General features: G+C 46.1%; 2 protein-coding genes across 4 annotated transcripts in view; one reads left to right on the top strand and one right to left on the bottom strand.

The window, feature by feature from the left end:
• The window catches only part of Scamp5 (secretory carrier membrane protein 5), a 71166-nt gene that overhangs the window by 47100 nt on the left and 3113 nt on the right, over positions 1-20953 (bottom strand). The window lies entirely within an intron of this gene.
• Positions 5742-7186, top strand: Rpp25 (ribonuclease P and MRP subunit p25). Its single transcript, XM_027923745.2, has one exon. It carries the CDS (start codon positions 5928-5930, stop codon positions 6525-6527), a length of 600 nt encoding a protein of 199 aa, XP_027779546.1. The 5' UTR covers positions 5742-5927; the 3' UTR covers positions 6528-7186.

Here is a 20953-nt window from a genome sequence, read left to right as displayed (position 1 = left end):
TTACAGACAGGATCTCCCTGAGTTGCTTAGGGCCTTGCTAAATTGCTAAAGCTGGCTTTGAATTTGTGATCCTCTGTCCCAGCCTCCTGAGCCATTGGGATTACAGACATGTGTCCAGCTGGCCACTGCTCTTATGACCACAGAAACAATCTCAGACACTCATGCATTAATTTAACAAGCATTTTCTTTCTTCTTCTTCTTTTTCTTTTTTTTTTGGGGGGGTGGGGGTAGGGGGTATGTGGTGCTGGGAATTGAACATGGGACCTTGCCATATGCACTTAACAAACAATTATTAGGTGCTTACTGTATGCCAGGAAGTAAATTCAGCTCTTCTAATTCAAGGCAGTGCTCTTTCCACATATTTGCTTTGATGTTAATTCCTGCTGGAATTCTTTTCCTCCTAAACTTGCTTCCCAAACACTCCCTTTTTGTTATGGTTTTGATATATCCGCAGATACTTTGATACCCCTCCTTTAAAGAAATGGAGGCTAATTCCCCTCCCCTTGAATTTGGGCTGCGCTCCCTTCTAAAATAATAGAATAAAGTGGAAGTAAGGTGGAAATGACTGTGTGCAGCTTCAGAGGAGGCCACAAGAGGTACTGCAGCTGCCTGATTGCTCCCACGTTCTCTCATCTCTTGCTCTGGAGGAAGCCAGCTGTTGTCACAAGCAGACCAGTGGAGGAACTGGGGGCCTGTGACCTACAGACAGGTGAGAAGCTTGGAAGTGGATCCTCCAGCCCAGCCAACAAATTGACTGCAGTTTTATGAGAGAACCTGAGCTAGGTCCACCACTTTAAGCTGCTCTTGGATTTCTGACCCTCAGAAATTGTGTGAATTAGAAAATGTTGCCAGGTGTAGTGACACACACCTGTAATCCTAGCAACTCAGGAGACTGAGGCAGGAGAATTGCAAGTTCAAAGCCAGCCTCAGCAATTTAGCAAGTCCCTAACAACTTAGTGGGCTCAGTGATAAAGCACCCTTAGGTTCAGTCCCCAGTACCCCCCCAAAAAAAATGTTGGTGGGACTGGCTGTAGTTCATTTGTAGAGCACTTGTTAAGCATGCATGATGCTCTACAGCACCACCACCAAAAAAAAAAAAAAAAAAAAGAAAAAAAGAAAGAAAGAAAAAGAAAAGATTATGGTTTTAAGCCACTAACTTGCGTGAGTTGTGGAGAAATTTTTTATGCAGTAACAGACAACCAGTACATTGTGGTTATCTCTCCCAAGTCAAAGACAACTCATACCTTTAGTGGGCAGCTCAAATAATTTAAAAATTTCTTTTTTGACATGATGGATATGCTAACTACCCTGATTTGATCATTACACAATGTATACATGTATCAAAACATCACATTATACTCCATAAATTTGTACAATTACATCTCAAAAATAAAACCAAAATGAATGTCCTTTTTCTTGTACCAGGGATTGAACCCAGAAGCTCTTAACCAATGAGCCACATCACTAGCCCTTTCTATTTTGATTTTGAGACAGGGTCTCCCTAAATTGCTTAGGGCCTCCCTAAATTGCTGAGGCTGGCTTTGAACTTGTGATCCTCCTGCTTCAGCCTCCTGAGCCGCTGGGATTGAAGCCATTGCATCTGGCTTCTTTTTCTCTTATATTCAGCTAACGCAGTAAAATGAGCCAGAGTTTCTGGGTTCAGATATTTGTGGTTGCAGCTTTCTAGATGTGACATTTTGGGCAAGTTATTTAATCTCTCTGGACCTCTGTTTCCACCTCTCTCAAGCAATGATGAGCCCCTTCTTGATAGAATGTGTGAAGATTAAATAGAATGTGTGAGAGTATCTGGCTCAATTCTGGGTGTTTGGCGGGTGCCTAATAAATTTGTGTTCCCTTTGGCTCCCTAACTTCCAGGCTCCCAAGCTCCTGGCCCTGTGAGGCTGGGACCAGCACCAGGGGCAAGAGCTCCTCCCTCTTCCTGCCAGAACACAGAGAAACTCCTTTCAGTCCCGGGGTGAGAAATTTGGCCAGGGTAGGTGGGGTGTGCTGTTGGGAAGGGCCTTTGCAGAGCAAGGACTGGTGGTGCCCCATTTTGTGCCTCACCCCTTCTGAAATGAAAAAGACTCTCATTTGCTACTCACCAGTCCCTAACGTATTAGGGAAACTGCTATTCCAAGGTTTTCCCCATTTCCTTTCCTTTTTGCCAGCTAAAATAATAACAGCCAAATTTCCTGAGAACTTAGCCTCGGAGGTTTTAAGACGGTTATGGGTGTCACAAAGCTCAACAAGGCCATTTACTATAGTTAGCCCCATTTTACGGATAACAAAGCAAGGCTTAAGTAAATCGTCCTAGGTCACACAGGCAGAAAGAAGCTAATGAAGTTGAGGCTTCAGGGTCATAGCTCATTTATACAGACGGTTCTGAGAATTTGCACAGTACTTAATTTTGTATTCATATCCAGTAGTCCTTTCTCTAAGAGGGCAACAAAAAGCGAATGTGGCTGTAGAGGTCAACTATATCAGTGTGCTTATTTCTTGCGGGTATTTAACAAATACATTTACATATATAAATACACATAGACGGAAACAAGCTTTTTATGATTATTAGTTCGAATCCTACTGTGTGTTTGGCGGGCACTCTTAATCAAGATCCTGACTGTCGTCCCGCGTTTCTAACCATTGCGTGATGCGCAGCACAAATGGACAAGTTTATTTTATCCAACTTCCCTGAGTTGAACCCTCTCCCCTCGCCCTCAGGTGTCTGCCCTCTTCCCGTGGGTTCCTACCGGGTCCCCGCGTTTTCTCTCTTTGCCTGGCTCCCCATCCCGGTTTCCGCTCTCAACCCTTCCTGGGGATTCTCACGGATTCTCCTCCCATTCCTTCCTGTCTCCCACGTTTCTCCCCTCTCCCTGACACCTCCGCTTCTTCACCGCCCAACCGGTTTGCTGGGCTCACTGCTCCCTTCTCCGCCTCCGCTCGCTCCTAGCCTGCACTTTACCCGAACTCACAGTCCGGATTCTTTCCATCCCCCGCGCCGCCACCCCTCTGCGGCTGGGATTGAGCGCACAGCCGGCGGGCTACGACGCGCGCTGACAATGTAATGAATGGCTTCAGCTGTAATTAGCGACCCCGCGGCTAATCACGATGTACATTTACATTTTAAGTGCTGCAGAGGGAGCGGGAGGAAAGGGAGGGGGCCGATGGGAGGAGATGCGGGCCTTTTTGGCATTCTCCCTCCACCGATTAAGGCGTGAAGTGGTGGAGTCTTCCACAGCAGATGGCAGTGGTTCAGAGTGGAGGCGGCGTCGTCCTTGTGGATTAGCTTGAGTGGACGCACTGCCGCCCCATCTTCATCCTACCCAAACTGCAGCTCCTAGGCCCCTTCTTCCAAATTTACAGACCCTTGCCTACATCGCTTCCAAATGACCAGTAGTCCAGACTTGCATACTCCCAGGGTCTGGGAGCTCGCTTTATCCACAGCCAGCCGGTTCCAATGTAGTTTCCAGTCTCCTCCCCACCCTCACCCCTAGTACTGGGGATTGAACAGGGACGATTTACCACTGAGCTACAATCCCCGTTCTTTTTAATTTTGAAACCGGGTTTCGCTAAGTTGCTTAGGGCCTTGTTAGTAGGTGAGACTGGCCTTGAATTTGCAATCCTCCTGACTCAGCCTCCCAAATCGCTGTGATTACAGGCATTCGCCACCACACCAGGCTGTAGCTTCTAATCTTTCCGAGACATTTTCTCAGGCCTCTCCAAAACTGCCATCCATTTAATTCTCATTACCGTCCCCGCCTTACAGAGCCTGAGGTTCCTTGCGTCCAGAACACCGTACACACAGTCTGTGTCTTCTGAGGTTGCTCCGCTCCCTATCGCTGTTCCTCTTGGAGCCCGCGGGAGCTGGGAGGGGGCCCGAGTCCAGGTGCAGAGTAAACTCAGAGGCTCCTAGTCCCAACCTACCAGCAGGAGATCGTGGAGGGGTTCAGCCATTCATACTTTGGGGAGCAAAGGTGCTACAGACACCCACAAAGGGGTGACTAAAGGATAAACCCCGAGTTTTGAACAGCAGGGGCCAAGAACTGTAACAACGCCAAATGGAGAATAGCCACGAGAGAGGCTGAGAAAGTAGAGTGCTTGCCTAGCAAGCATGTGTTCCTGAGTTCGATTCCGAAAGCGGCAGGAAGGCGCCACGCAGCCCCATCCCTACACCTAAGCCCAGCAATCCCAAGCACCTTTACTCCCCTACCATTTTTGAGGGCACAAGCCTGCCCCAATCCTCAGTGCTCCTCCTCGCTGCGCTTCCTCAGTCACAGAACCCAGACCAAATCTGCCCGGCTGTTCGGTGTGTGAACAGTGTGGAGGATGAAGGGAGATGCCCTAGGGCAGTTTTAGAGAGGGTCGGGCTCCTTCTCAGATTCTCTCGGTTTCCATGATGCAAGCTTGTAATTCCAGCATCCCCAGAGGCTGAAGCGGGAGGATCACAAATTAGATGTCAGCCTCGGCAAATTAGTGAGACCCTGTCTAAAATTTAAAAGGGGCTGAAGGGCTTGGGGATATAGCTCACTGGTAGTGTGCCTACCTTGCATGCATGAGGCACTGGCTTTGATCCCCAGTATCGCAAAATAAAATTTAAAAGGGGCTGGGGCTGTAGCTCAGTGGTAGGGCACCCCTGATTCAATGCTCAGTACAAAACAAACAAAACCCCTCTCTCTCTCCCATGAGTCCGTCAGTCCCAGGTTCCTGTCTACTGCTCATCTCCCCTCGCAAGAGACCCTGAGCCTCTCCTTTGGTCCTGTGGAGTTTCCAAAGAGGGCATCCAGTAGTTTCATATACCCCAAAGCTTCAACTCCACACCTTTCTCCCAATCTCTCTCAAAATTTGCCTTCACTTCAGTATCCTTTTGAAAATAGATTCCACTGGCTCTCTAGGGGCCAAGGCTGACTGACAACGAATTGCATCTGGGAGAAAGGAAGGTGGGGGATTCGTGTTGGCAGGGAGCAATAACTGGCTTACGCTAAAACATACTTCCCTAATAGACTTTCAGGGATGGTAGGGGGAGCTTAACGCCTCTTGAAGGGTCTCCTCGTTCTTTTCTCCATCCACCTTAGGGAACTGTCGGGGCCAGGACATCACCATCCCCGGCGCCTGAGTGGTGTATGTTGGGGGGAGGCTGGTATCTTCTAGTTCGGGTCAGGGGTGGTGAGGCTAAAATCTCGGTCTCTGGCCGCTAGCGGAGGACCGCGCCGCGACACAGTCATCAGAGGGGAGGCGCGGAGTGGAGCCGCAGTCAGCGCCTCCCGCACTCTGCTGACCGTGCACCCGCTGTCCTTGAGGCGAGAATACTAGCGGGCGGAAGGGAGGGGAATATCTCCTGAGAATTGGAGGAGCGAGGCCCCAGAAGGCCGCTTGCAAATCTCTCCCTAGGAGGGGACTAGGGGAGCCTTCAATTCGAACTGGGAAGGGCTTAGAGACCTGGCTTGAAAAGGCGTTTGCATCGCAAGCATAGCTTTTATTTAGGTTGCCCCTTTATAAGGGTCGGTTCGGGGAGGACTGATGGCGACTGTAGGGGAACTTCGCCTCCCAAGGCACCCTCTGATGCTAAAGCGCCCCTCTGTGAGCGCGGCCGCGGTGCCCTAGAAGCAGAGCACGAAGACTTATTCTCTGAAAGGTTGGTGAGGCTGAGATTGGGCCCAGCAGGGGAGAGTGGGGGCGGGGCCTTGAGTAGGGGGCGGGACCTCCCAGGCGGGGCCTCGGCTAAAGGCCCGGAGCGCTGGGCTGAGAGCGCGGAGTAGAGCAGCGCCCGCTGAGAGAAGTGGGAACTGAGGGACGCGCGGTCCCAGCCATCCCGCTAGCGTCCGCGCTGTTCCGGCACCCTTACCCCTGCCGGCCCTCGCGACCCGCGACCATGCAGCCTCGGGGTTGAGGCGGTCCGATAGCAAAGCTGGCGGTCCCGGCGACGACAGTGCATGGAGAACTTCCGTAAGGTGCGCTCAGAAGAGGCGCCGGCTGGGGGTGGGACCGAGGAGGGTGGCCCTGGTTCAGGCCCCTTTGCGGATCTGGCACCCGGCGCTGTGCACATGCGGGTCAAGGAGGGCAGCAAGATCCGCAACCTGATGGCCTTCGCCACCGCCAGCATGGCGCAGCCAGCCACGCGCGCCATCGTCTTCAGCGGCTGCGGCCGGGCCACCACCAAGACCGTCACGTGCGCCGAGATCCTCAAGCGCCGCCTGGCGGGCTTGCACCAGGTCACGCGGCTGCGCTACCGGAGTGTGCGCGAGGTGTGGCAGAGCCTCCCGCCTGGGCCCAAGCCGGGTCAGACCCCTGGCGAGCCCGCCGCCAGTCTCAGTGTACTTAAGAACGTGCCCAGCCTCGCCATCCTACTCTCCAAGGACGCACTGGATCCGCGGCAACTCGGCTACCAGCCCCCGAGCCCCCATCCTGGTCCTTCGTCTCCACCAACAGCTCCAACGTCCAAGAGGAGCCTAGGGGAGTCCACAGCTGAAGAAGGTAACGCGAAGCGGTCGCAGCATGAGCCAGGGGCTGCGGACGAGAACAGAACTGCCTGAGAACTTTGTACTCTGGGCCATTCAGACCGACTGGATCTTACCCCAAGCACCTACCTGTACCTTCCAACGCACCCCTTCTAGCTTGTCATACTTGGGTCCTCAGGAGGCCACATCCTGAACACAGCTCCTCAGAATAGCCGCATGGACCCAAGGCGACGAGAGGGGACCCAAGAGTGGCAGGAGAGGGTCTCGATGAGCCCCGGGAAGCTTCATGGAATGGTTGCTCTGCCGCTTGTGTTACCTAAAGATGTAGAACTCCACCATCACCTTTTCTCGGCCATACTGGGGTCTTCTATAGGGAGGGAATGGTGGGCAGTGGGACTCAAGTCTTGTTTGGGACTCACAGGGATTAAAGGTGCCCAGCATTCATGAAGGGATCCGAATTCTGGCAGCTGAAAAGAGGTCTTGGAATCACCTCCACCGTTGACAGAGGAGGTCAGGACTGAGAAACTGATGCTTGAGGGTAGAATAGTCTGAGATGTGGGGGCCCAATTCTGCCCCCTGCCCTGGAACAGGTTCCATTTTAGTTTTTCTTCCTCTTTTAATATTCTCCTTCCCCCCTGCTGACCCAGGGGGAGACACCCGGGACAGAACTTTCCATGATTTCTCCCCTGAGTTCCACAGCTGAGGTCGCTTCCAATAAAACAAACACAAAAATGGCTCTGTTTCTGGGTTTTTTCCTAATCACCTATCTATGCAACAGCAGCTCTGGCCTGCACCCCTTGTGTCTCAGCTTTAGCCTTTGGAGTTCTGGGCTGCCCCCCTCCAGCCTTAGCCTTGGAGTCTTCAGGGTCAAGTACAGAGATTGGACAGCTTCAAATGGTACAAGAGGCATACTGCCCAGTGTCTGGCTTCTCTATCCCCTGCCCTCACTGGCTGGGTCTGAACTTAGGGGCTTTTGATGGAAAGGGGGGCCAGTATCCCCCTTTATCTCCCCATAAAGGGAAAGGGAGTAGCACATTGCTTTTCTGGGAGAGGAAGGAAGGAAAGCACGGATGAGCTCTCTTGGGGGTCACTGCCAAGGATGGCAGACTTCTGCCGAGGTCCCCCAAACTGCGACCTCCTTTCAATAGACAGCCTTACCCAGAAGGCTGGCACAAAGCCCTCATCCCTGTGGGTAGAATCTCCCCTTCACTGCCCTCTCTGCAAAAGGACAGCACACCCTTGGGAGAGGGGGAGGAGAGAGACTGAGCACAAATCTACTGCTGGAAATTACTATTCAGCAGAGAAGCCGGGACTTGGGCTGTGAATCACTGCAGGCTTCCTGATAAGCTGCTGCCTCCAGCCCTGCACAGCTGTCTGTTGAAAGATAACGGCCTTGGATCTTCTGCCCAAACCCAAGTCAGCTGGGGGGAGGGTGTGCAGGAAGAGCTCCAATGGTTGCCGGGGCTGGGAGGGAGGAAGGCTATAGCTCCAGGATCTAAGAAGCAGACCCCACCCTGTGCAACTCTGCAGCACCCCTGGAAAAGAAGAGATGGGGAAGAATGTATTTATAAATCATTTTACTGGCAGAACCCTGAAATAAATCCTGCTGGTGAAAAGAGGTAGATTTATGCAGTTAGAGGAGGGCCTCTTCAGGAAGCACTCCCTCATATTTCCCCTTGGGTTTTGGATAAGTAAATTTAAGCCCTGTCATCCACACAGTCAATTATTGACCTCTTTGATATTCTACTTTTGTTTGTGGTGCTGGGGATTGAACACATTGCCTATAGCATTCTAGGTGAGCACTCTACCACTGAGGTACACCCGCAGCCCTGATTTCCCATTCTTGAGTCCCTGGGGAGGGCTAAGGGTTTGTGTGTGTTTGACTCTCTCAGAGGTGGCTCAAAAAAGCATAAAAAGAATGTAAACTATTCTGACAACTAAGGTACCTTGCCCTGGGCTTCTGCTGGGTTTCAACATCTAAAATAAACTTGGATGAGCCCTGCATGCTAGAAGCTTAACAGAAGTTGGTTGGATTTCTGGAAGAAAGCCAATTTACCAGAACCACCAGTGGTCTGGGGTACTGATTGCCTGGTTACCAGGACTCTATAAGCGGAGTCTGCTAGTCTTCTCAGGGAGGCAAGGCTGTAGAGGCTTCCTCTTGTGATTGACCAGGTAAGTCCCCTTCCAGTCTAGAAACATCCTGAGAGGTGGGGAAGAGCTTCAAAGCATTAACCTGTCCCCATGCCAGAAAAAAGTTATGAACTGCCTTCTTTATGCCCCTACCCTAGTCATTTTGATTTCCAGCCTTTCCCAGGGTGTGCTGACTCACCAATGGACCTACACCTGTGAGCACCCCATCTCTGTATTACTAACGCTCTGACCCTGCTGCCCCAGAAGCAGGCTCCAAAGGTTGACGTGTCCCTGTACAGCCATCCCCAGGTTGAGGCAGAAACCTAAGAAGTCCTAGAACACGGGGAGGGGGTAGCTAGGGGAGCACCTCAGAGACAGTGCCACTTCAGAAGTGACTAGAGGCAGAATGAGAGAAGTAGGAAGCACCCCTTCCACCCCATCCACCTTCTTTCTTTCTTTTGAATTGGGGATTGAACCCGTGGGCACTTTACTACTAAGCTATAGCCCCAGTGCTTTTTAAATTTTTTTATTTTGAGACAGGATCTCCCTAAGTTGCTGAGGCTGACCTCAAATTTGCCATCCTCCTCTCTCAGACTCACAAAGTAGCTGGGATTATAGGCGAGACCCCATCTTTCTGATGGTGGCCTCTATCCATGAGTGTCCTGATCCCAACGTGGTGCTTGCCTCCAAGCTGTCTTCTTACACTTCCAGTCTAGGATGGCAGTGAAATCTTACACCCAAGGGTTGGGGTTGTGGCTCAGCAGTAGAGCGCTCACCTGGCACGTGCGAGACCTTGGGCTCGATCCTCAGCAGAAAGTAAATAAGTTAAATAAAGATATTGTGTCCAACTACAACTAAAAAATAAATATTAAAAAAAAGAAAGAAAGAAATCTTACACCCAGAAAACTGTTAAGTCACAAAAACTGTTAGGTCATTTGGGAACATAAGAATATATAATGCATGATCCCAAGGTGGTAGCACACACCTGTCATCCCAACTGGGGAGGCAGAGGAGAGAGAGTTGCAAGTTTGAGGCCAATCTGGGTAAAGCAAGATCCTGTCTCAAAAATATAAAAAATAAAAAGGGGTAGGGGATGTAGCTCAATGGTAGAGTGCCCCTGGATTTAATCCCCAGTACCACAAAGTAAAAAAAAAAAAAAAAAAGAATATATAATGCATGCTCAGAGAGGTGGTGGATTACCAGCTGGGCCTTCATCCATTCAACAAGCTCTCATTGTTGTACCAGGTCCCAGTCTAGGCACATAGTGGGGCTCAGGGATAGAATCAGAATAATCATTGTTTTTACCTCACAGAGGTCCCAGTGTAGTGAAAAGTAAATTATGGGGGGGCTGGGATTTTGGCTCAGCGGTAGATGGCTCACCTAGAACGCACAGGGCCCTGGGTGGCTTAGCGGTAGAGCGCTTGCCTAGCACGCACAGGGCCCTGGGTTTGATTCTCAGTACCACATAAAAATAAATGAGTGGAATAAAGATATTGTGTCAAAAAAAAGATTAATATTAAAAAAAATAAATTATGGGTATATTGTGATGATAGAAAGGGGGGAAACTCTGAGAATGGGCACTTAACTTGCCCAGAGGTACTGATAGAACTGTTTCTTCCAAGATCAGAAGGAGTTAGTCAGCTGGACATAACTGGACAGGGAATTCCAAGCAGAGCAAAAAGAGGTGATGCTGCCTATGGTACTGGGGCCACCACAGGTGTCTGAAGGATAGAGTAAATACAACAGGGGCAAATGGGACTGGAGTACCAGCTGGGAGCCAGGTCACAGGGAAGTGAGGGACCCAGAGGAAGCCAGTGAATGCCCCAGGTCCTTCCTGATCTAATTGGTGTTTGAGTTTCTCTGGTACCTGTGAAGGTGGGAGATGGATTGGGAGGGGCAACCGGAACTGAAGACTACAGGGAGGTTAAGAGCTGAGACAGGGGTGATGGGAATGGAGATGGGGCTGTTTTGAGAGCTACCCAGTCTAGGCAGGATTTCCCTGCCATTACAGCCAAAAAAGGGGAAGGTTTCTCCTTGAGCATTAGGCCTACATTGGCCAGGACTTGGCCTGCCTCTCTGGCATCCCAGGGGACATTCTAGATAAGGACCAAATAATAAAGAAGGTTTTTGCAAGGGGAGGGGAGGCTCCACAGCATCAACTTGGTACAACTTTAGGAGCTATTGTCCATTATCTGCCATGAATCTGCCAGGGTATACTCATTACCCAATTGGAGGAAGACCTGGGCCAAACACACTCACCCACTAACCCTTCCCTCCATCTCCTATCCCCATTAGTTGGATAGTTCTTGTCATTGCTGTGACCACTACTGACACTCTAATTCCCTTTATGTCACTGAGATGTTGGAACAACTTCAGGTGTCCAAGAAAGAAGTAACAGAAGAAAGAGGGGGCTGAGGGCTGGGGCTGGGGCTGGGGCTGTAGTTCAGCGGCACAGCACTTGTCTGGCATGCGTGAGGTGCTGGGTTCAATCCTCGGCACCACATAAAAATAAACAAAGGCATTCTGACAATCTACAACTACAAAAAAAAAAAAGAAAGAAAGAAAAAAAAAAAAAAGAAAAGATAGGATGGGGATAGAAGAAAGACAAGGAGTAGGAGAGCAGAAGGAGAAAAAGGAAGGAAATAAAATTCTGCCATGGATTGGGTGTGGTAGTGCACACCTGTAATCCCAGCGACTCAGGAGGCCAATAAAGGAGGATTATAATTGAGACCAGCCTCAGCATTTAGCAAAGCCCACAGCAATTTAGTGATACTGTCTCAAAATTAAAATATAAAAAAGGATTAGCATAGGACCCCAGTGGTGCATGCATCCCTATAATCCCAGCAGCTCAGGAGGCTGAAGCAGGAGAATTACAAATTCAAAGCCATCCTCAGCAAAAGCGAGGCACTAAGCAACTCAGTAAGACCTTGTCTCTAAATAAAATACAAAGTAGGGCTGGGATATAGCTCAGTGGTCGAATGCCCCTGAGTTCAATCCCCAGACCCAAGTACCCACTCCCCACCAAAAAAAAAAAAAATGGACTAGGGATATAGCTTGGTGGTAAAAGCATCCCTGGGTTCTATCCCCAGTACAAAATAACGTACTGTGGTGGGGACAGTGGCCAAGGCTGTTCCTGACCCACCATAGCTTCCTTATCCCATCTGGGCTTTTGGGTTCCCCTGCTAGTGTTGTTTCTGATACTTCCTTACAGGTACTGTAAGTTGAATTGTATCCCTTCAAAAGACACTTTGAAGTCCTAACCCTTGGTACCTGTAAATATAATCTTATTTGGAAATAAGTCTTTACATAGTAAGATGTAAATTAAGGGCTGGGTATATAGCTCAGTGGTAGAGCCAGGTATAAGGCCCTGGGTTTGATTTCTAGCATTGCAAAAAAGAAAAATGTAAATTATGAAATTAAGATGAGGTCATACTGAAGTGGGGTTGGCTCTTAATCAAATGTGGGGTCCTTATAAGACAAAAAGAGATGCAGAGACATACACAGAGGGGAAAATGCTATGTAAAGATGGAGGCAGAAAGCCAGCATGGGGGCATGTGACTGTAGTCCCAGCACAGGAGGCTGAGACAGAAGGGTCACTTGAATCCAAGAATTTGATACCAGCCTGGGCAACATATAAAAACCCATTTTGGGGGGGGGGGGGGAATGGGGGCAAAAATTGGAATTACGTATCCACAAGCCAAGGAATTCTAAGGATTGCCAGCAATGAACAGAAGCTAAAAGGCATGATTCTTCCCTAGAAACTTCAGAGAGCAAACCCTGATTTCAGACTTCTAGTCTTGAGAATGGTGAGAGAATGATTTTTTTCTCTCTCTGACTTTTAAGTCACTCATCTCTGGTACTAAGAGTATGACAGCCCTAGGACACTAATAGATTAGATATTCTCACTGCGTTCAGTGGAAATAAGGAAGAAAAATGGGGCGGTTGTCAAGGTGCCTATATCAGATTTCCAGCCCTTCATTGAGATGGGAGTTTACCCTCTGCTATATATTTGTGCTTGCAAATCTGGTGTTGTCTTGAAAGATTATAGGTGTTGGAGGAAGTCAGCCTGTGATTTGGGGCAAGTTACTTCTCTGAGCCTCAAGTTTCTCATTTGCACAATAAACCTGATTGCTTTGGGGGATACAGAGATAACAACACTAGGCCCTTAACCTTGGCTTAATGTAAAAATCACCTAGGACACTTGTTAAAAACACAAATCAACTGACTTGAACTCCAAACCAATAGAATCAGAATCTTTCAGGAAGAGAACTGGGAGTGTAGCCCAGTGGTTAAAAAGTTTGCCTAGTATGTGTGATGTCCTGTGTGAAAGGATGGGGTTCCATCTCCATATTTATAGGATCCTCAGTAGATTTTGATAGTTAATCTAGGTTGTTTATTCTGTTTATTACATTTATAGTGCTAAGAGAGATGCAGAATTAAATCCCCTTTCCTACTGTTCACATTTAGCCATGATTTTTGCCCCATGTTGTGGATGGAACCCAGGGCCTCACACATGCTAGGCAAGGGCTCTATTATTGAACATTACTACCAGCTCCCAGCCTTGATGTGAAACTCTTCTGGAATCTGTTGAAGAGCTGCTGCAAGCTGCCCCCTAGAGGCTAGAGTGGGAAAGACAGGTTTTGAGTTCCAAACTGGAGAGAGGGAAACCTTTCAGTAGAGGCTAATGAACTCCAAGCAGGAAGCTACTGTACTCTGGGCCCTGTTTCTGACAGTGGGGCCCAGCTCAAACAGCACTATAAAGTCCTAGACTGTGGAAAAATTGGAACCTTCATACTAGTGCAGCTGCTTTGGAAAACGGTTTGTTGGTTCCTCAGAAAGTTAGACACAGAGTTACTGTATGACTCATGTGACACTCCTAAATATGTACCCCAAAGAACTGAAAATATACTCACATTAAAAAGTGTACATGAATGTTCACAGAGGCCTCCTTCATAATACTCCCAAAATGGAAACAACCTAAATGTCCCTCAGCTGATTAAGAGATAAAATATGGTATATTGGTACAATGGAGTACAATTCTGCCACAGGAAAGGAGTACAACTTAATTTTATGTCATGGGATGAACTGTGTCCTTTCAAAATTCAGGTGTTGAAGTCTTAATTTCAGAATGTGACTGCACTGAGGGATAAGAATTTAAAGAGGTATTTAAGGTGAAGTGAGGTCACATGGGTGGGCTCTAATCTGACATGACTGGTATCATTATCAGAAGAGAGCACTGGCCACAGACATGTATGCACAGAGAGTAAAGACTCTGTGGAGTTGGGACAGATGACCCTTAACAAACCAAGGAGAGGCCTCAGAAATAATCCTGCCAATACCTTGATCTTGGATTTCTAGTTTATAGAACTTCAAGATAAGCCCTATTGTCTAAGGCAGTCTGTGGTAATTTGTTAGGATAGCCCTAATAAATTAACAACATGGAAAAAAACCTTGAAGAAATGCTAAGCAAAAGAAGAGAGGAGAGAGAGAGAGAACACATTGTATGATTCCCATTATGTGGAATGGCCAAAGAAAGCAAATCCATAGAAACAGAAAAGAGATTAGAGGTCACTTAGGATGGGGAAAGACTGCTATTGAATTGCTACTCTTTTTTGGTGATGAAAATGTTCTGAAATTAGTGATGAAGGTTGCACAAATTCTATACTTTAAAGAGCAATTTTATGGAGTATGAGTTATATCTCAAAAATAATTTAATGATGTTCTGAGTTAATTTAGGAAATTTCATAGTAAATATAAGTACACAAATTAGGAAAAAGTATTATTAGAGCCCTCTTCCTCCATTGGGTGGTGGTCACATGGGATCACCTTTGAAGGCTCCTCCTTTCTGTCACTTCTTTTCCCTGATATCCAGGTGATCCATGTGGCGTTTGTCCACCCACCTCCAAGCCTACTATAGTTTGAATGTTTGTCCCCTCCAAAACTCATGTTGCCATTTAATTGCCTTTGTGATAGTACTGAGTGTGAATGAGACTTTTTTTTTTTTTTTTTTTGGCAGTATTAAGGATTGAACCTAGGGGTCCTTAAACACTGAGCCATATCCCCAGTCCTTTTTAAATTTTTTAAATTTTGAGACAGGGATCTCACTAAGTTGCTTAGGACCTGCCTAAGCTGCTGAGGCCAGCTATGAACTTGCAATCCTCCTGCCTCAGCCTCCAGAGCCACTGGAATTAACAGGTGTGCACCACCACACTCAGGCCCTTTTTTCAATTTTTTAAATTTTGAGACAGGGTCTTGCTAAATTTTTTAGTGCCTCACTAAGTTGTTGAGGCTGGCCTCGAACTTGATATCCTCTTGCCTCAGCTTCCCAAGTTGCTACGATTAGAGGCATATACTACTATGCCCAATGAGAGTGGGAAATTTAACATGTACATACGTCACAAAAGATCCATCTTCAGAATGGACAAATGCTGTTATCTCTGGGGTAGATTGGCCCTCTCTTGTTCTCTATCACATTTTCTTTACCCCTGTCCGATGTGATGCCTTCTACCATGTTATGACATTAAATTTCTTAGGGCCTCAATGAGTTGCTGAGACTGGCCTCGGGATCCCCTTGCCTTGGCCTCCCACTGGAGTTTCAGGTGTGTGGCACCACACCCAGCTAAATTTCAATTTTTTTTAATTTAAGAATTTAACCTTCATTTTTTATTGATTTGTTTTTTATCTGGTGCTGAAGATTGAACCCAGTGTCTCACCTGTGCTAGTCAAGCACTCTACTACTGAGCTACAACCCCAACCCTAAATTTCAATTCTTTTTTTGTGTATGTGGTGCTGGGGATTGAACCCAAGGCCTTGTGCATGAGGGGCAAGCACTCTACCAACTGAGCTATATCCCCAGCCCCTTAAATTTCAATTTTTTATAATCACCCAGCATATTAGCTTTGTGTTACTGTAATAAACTACTTGAGATAATTGACTTAATAAGGGAAGAGGTTTATTTTGGCTCAGTTTTTATAGGTTTTTGGCTCTGTTGTTTTGACAATTCTTGACCCTGCTCTTTAGCCCTGTTGCTTTGGCAGGAACACTATAGAACTGCCTGTTCACCTCATGGCAGCCAGAAAACAAAAAGGGAAAGAGGAAAGGGCTCCCAAATCCCCTTCAAAAGCATGCCCCAAAGGCCTAAATTCCTTTTACTACCTTCCAATAGTGCTATATAGGCTGTGAACCATGCCTTTAACACATGGGACTTTGGGGGACATTCTAGGCCCAAACTATAAAACTCAGTCTCAGATACTCTGCTATGTTCTAGAAGGCACAAAACAGACTAAGACATGCCCCATCTCACAACCTATCATGCCCTGACAAGACTACTCATGGCCTGAGGACATAGCTCAGTGATACAGCACTTTCCTAGCATGTGTGAGGTCCTGTGTTCAGTCTCCAGCATCATTCTCTCTCCCTCTCTCTCTCTCTCTCTCTCTCTCTCTCTCTCACACACACACACACACACACACACACACAAAGACTATTTGCTACAACAGGAAAATGCTTTTTCTAGAGAATAATGCTTCCCCATTTATTGAGCCCTTACTGACAGCATCCAGGACATAGAGTTGTTTTTTTTTTAATTTTTTTAAAAATTCCTGATTCTTTTTTTTTTTAATTTTTATTGTTGGTTGTTCAAAACATTACATAGTTCTTGATATATCATATTTCACACTTTGATTCAAGTGGGTTATGAACTCCCATTTTTACCCCGTATACAGATTGCAGAATCACATCAGTTACACATCCATTGATTTACATATTGCCATACTAGTGTCTGTTGTATTCTGCTGCCTTTCCTATCCTCTACTATCCCCCCTCCCCTCCCCTCCCCTCCCCTCTTCTCTCTCTACCCCCTCTACTGTCATTCATTTCTCCCCCTTGTATTATTTTTCCCTTTCCCCTCACTTCCTCTTGTATGTAATTTTGTATAACCCTGAGGGTTTCCTTCCATTCAGGACATAGAGTTTTATGTGCATTTTCTCAGGTAACTTTCCCCAAAACCTATTAACCTATTGGGTAGGTTCCATTATTATTACCATTTTATAGATGAGGAAGCTGGTTCAGGGAATTGCAGTAACCTGCCCAAGGGCATGTTCAAAGCTGTAATTCCCACAACAGTAAAAATGTCATTCACTTACTTGGCAGTTGCTTTCTCTTGTTTATCTGCATTTTCAAATGTCTTTTAATAACATCCCCATCACTGGAGATGCTCCAGTTGGAGCCAGAGGAAATGGACCTAATGTAGAATCCATCAGACTAACAGCCATAGAGCCACTTCCAGTCTTGAAATAGCAAATTTTCTTCCCTTGCGCCCCTCCCCAGTGCTGGGGATCTATCCCATGACCTCACATGCTAGGCAAACACCATACAACTGAACTATACCATCAACCCAGGATTCATTTTGTGTGGTGTGTATGTTTGGTACTGAATTCAGGGGTACGCTAACACTGAACTACACCCACAGTTCTTTTTTTTTTTTTTTTCCTATTTTGAGACAGGGTCTTTCTTAAGTTCCCTAGGTTGGCCTTGAACTTGCAATGCTCCTGCCTAAGCCTTCTGAGTCTCTGGGGTTACAGGTGTGCAACACTGCCCAGCCTGGATTTTCTTTCTTTCTTTTTCTTTTCTTTCTTTTTTCTCTCTCTATTCCTCTCTCTCTCTTCCTCTCCTTCCTTCATTGCTTTCTTTTTACCATCTCATGCTTAATTTCCATCATGGAGGATTAGAGCTTTTCTTACATGTTAGCTTTGGATGAAATTTACATGGGGGAACTATGTCAATCCTCACAAACTCTACAATAATTTCACCCTTCCCTTCTGCACATATAGGAAGTATTGCCTCATCACAATTCTTCAAGGATGAAGGCTTTGGGCTACAGCCAAAAGATGATGTCTTTATCCACTGCTGATGGTGACATTCCTGAGGTATCCAAAGTCCAGCTGTAGCTCAGTGGTAGAGTTCTATCCCCAGCAATACAACAAACAAACATATGCATATATAGACAAAAAGTCCAGCTGTTGCTTCTCCACAGGGACAGCAAAGAATTTTCAGAGCAAGGATGGTAGGAGGAGAGAAGGGACCCTGATATCCTTGGCTGAGAATTGAGATGTCTGATATGAGCTCATTTGGAAAGGAGTTTCCACTAGAAGTAGTGGGATCTGAGGACCAAATTGGGAACAAATAGGGGCGTTCTACCTTGGTGATATGGCAGGCTGAATCCAAAAATGGCACCTGAGATTCATGCTTCTTAATGTACCTGCCCTCATATAATTCCCTCCTCTTTAGTAGGGGGGAGGGAATCTGTGAATTTGATATTATTCCCAATATTAGGCTACTAATCAAATTACTTTGAGTTAATGTGATATGATGTGTATTTTTTTTTTTTGGTCCATAGTTCCTGGCTTATAATACACATAGTTATAACTCCCTTATTATTTCCCAAGTGACTGGAACAACAAGTATATCTCTTCTCAAAGTGTTTGTCCTTGTATTCTAAAGCAGCTTTAAAACAGTTTCAGAGCCGGGCATGATAGCACATTGCTGGGTTTCTGTTTTCGCAACTAAAAGGCTCAGGGGTTTACTCCAGTTGAACTGGGTTGACTGGGCTGCGCAAAATAACCACACAAGAGACACAAATACCTTTTTCTTTGGGGTCGCTATGAGGGCTCCTCTGACCTTAAGGGTCCACAGGAAGAGAGAGAGCAAGAGCACACGCAGACCCCTTTTATTGAGGAGAAGCTATTCAAATGAGGCAAGGGGTCAGGTTTCAGGGGGCTGAGTCTATCTTCATGATGTCCACTGTCAGCAGGTTGACTGACACCTGGGTAGGCCACACCCAGAGGCACAGAAGGGGACACATGCAAGGCACTTCAATGGAAGATTCTATCCTAAACAGGGCAAGGGGTTATATTACAAAGGAACAGGTGAGCGTAGCTCCACCCATGGGGCTGTAGCAAGACACACCCATGCACGAGACACAGACCCTTGAACCCAAGAAGGATGGGGAAAGCTCTACCACATTTCTGCGACTGAGCGACTGAGCACCTCAGCACCCAGCCGGGGAGAGTGACCCAGTGTAAGGTTGGTCTCCTACAGCACATGCCTATAATCACAGTGACCTGGTAGGCTGAGGCGGCAAGTTCAAAGCGAACCTCAGCAACTTAGCAAGGCCCTAAGCAACTTAAGGAGAACCTGTCTCAAAATAAAAAAATCAAAAGAGCTGTGGACATAGCTCAGTGTTTAAGTGCCCCTGGGTTCAATCATTTGTACCAAAAAAAAAAAAAAAAAGACAAAAAGAAAAATAAAAAAAAAAACAGCTTTAGAAAGATAAAAACAGTCTTTTGTAATAATATTGGGCACAGAAGTAGGCCTCACAAAGCAACATCCCTCTCTCTGACTTTCTCTTGATCTTTCACCTGCTCCTTTTTTTCTCCTGAGCAGGCCATATAAACTAGAATTTCTCCTCTCTAAGTAGGTCAGAGAAACTAAAAATATACTCTCATCTTCCTCCACCTTCTCTTATAGTTGGCCATAGAGAAAATTTCTGACTCACCTTGTCTGACAGTAGACTATAAGACTCCCATTTCATATGGCATTTGCCAGTAAATGGATGGAACTGGAGACTATCATGTTAAGTGAAATAAGCCAGTCCCAAAAAAATAAAGTCCATAAGCACTGGCTTATTTCACTTAACATGATAGTCTCCACAACTAATCCACAACAAGGAAGGGTCGGAAGGGGAAGAAAAAAAGTTCACTGGATTAGACAAAAGGGAATGAAGGGAAGGGAGGAGTGTTGGAATGGGAAAGACAGTAGAATGAATTGAACATAACTTCCTATTTCCTATATGAATACATGACCAGCATAACTCCATATCATGTACAACCAATTAGGATCCCAATTAGAATAAGTTATATTCCTGTATATATGATATGTCAAAATACACTCTACTGTCATGTATATCTAAAAAGAACAAACAAACAAAAAAGACCCCCGTTTCAGAGGCGTCCTGCCCCAAACTCAGGAGTAAGGAATGTTGCAGAGAGGGCCATGAAGAATCTGAAGAGACGGGCCTTGCTGGCTTTCCCCATTCAGTCTGTTAGTATTAGATCATACCCTGTTTCTGCAATCACATTTCTATATTATTGTCCATGCTTCAATCATGCTTATCCAATAAACTCTCCATGAAATCCCAAAAGGACAGGGCAGAAAGCTTCTCAATAACTCAACAGGTGGAAGTTTAAAGGAAGGTGAGCAAGAACTATAGTGTTATCCTTGAGTTTTGTAAACCACTTCAGTGAATTAATCAAACCCAAGGAACGGGTTGTAGAGACCTTAAATGGAAGTTAGTCAATCATAAATTCTAGAGGCTTGGACTTAAGACTTGTGTTTGAAGTGGTGAGTACTTTGGTGGGACCCAGCTCCTACTTGTGGGACTTGATACTATCTCCAGGTAACAGTGTCAGAACTGAATTGAATTAGAGAAACTGAATTTGTTTTTCAGAGTTAATTGTTAAGGTTACCCTGGGCTGGGCATTGTGGCACACAACTATAATCCCAGTGACTTGGGAGGCTGAGGCAGGAGTATCCCAAATTTGAGGCCAGCCTTGGCAATTTAGTAAGACCTTGTCTCAAAAGAAAAAAAAAAACAGTGTGTTTGGGGGGTGCTGGGGTTATGGCTCAGTGGTAGTGCAGTCGTCTGGCATGTGTGAGGCACTGGGTTCGATCCTCAGCACCACATAAAGATAAATAAATAAAAAAATAAAGGTATTGGGGCTGGGATTGTGGCTCAGCGATAGAGTGCTCCCCTAGAACGGGCAGGACCCGGGTTCGATCCTCAGCACCACATAAAAATAAAGGCATTGTGTTGTGTCTATCTAGACCTAAAAAATAAAAAAAATCTTAAAATAAATAAATAAATAAAGGTATTATGTCCATCTACAATTAAAAAATTATTTTTTAAAAAAGGACTGGGGATGTAGCTGAGAGGTAGAATGCTCCTGGGTTTGATCCCTAGTACTGCAAATAAATAAATAAAAATAAGCAAATTTTTAAAAATTAAAATGTAAGATGGGCTGGGGGGTCAGCAAAATCTACGTTCAGCTAAGGTTGAGAAAGAAAACAATTTCTGAAGACAGAAAGTGGGCTTAAATCTAAACCCCATTATTCATGAGCTGTGTGATTCTTGGGCAAGTGAAAATAGGGATAAATTTTTATCTCCCAAGGTTGTAATGCATAGACAGAATGAATAATAAATTGTTAGTGGTAAAAAAAAAAAAGGTAGAATGAGATGGACATCATTACACTAAGTACATATATTAAGACACAAATGGTGTGAATATACTTTCTATACAACCAAAGATATGAAA

Source organism: Marmota flaviventris, chromosome 2 (assembly GCF_047511675.1).
Source record: "Marmota flaviventris isolate mMarFla1 chromosome 2, mMarFla1.hap1, whole genome shotgun sequence".
NCBI classification, from domain to species: Eukaryota; Metazoa; Chordata; class Mammalia; order Rodentia; family Sciuridae; genus Marmota; species Marmota flaviventris.
Note: the sequence above shows the minus strand (reverse complement) of the source record. Positions and strands in the feature narration are given on the sequence as shown.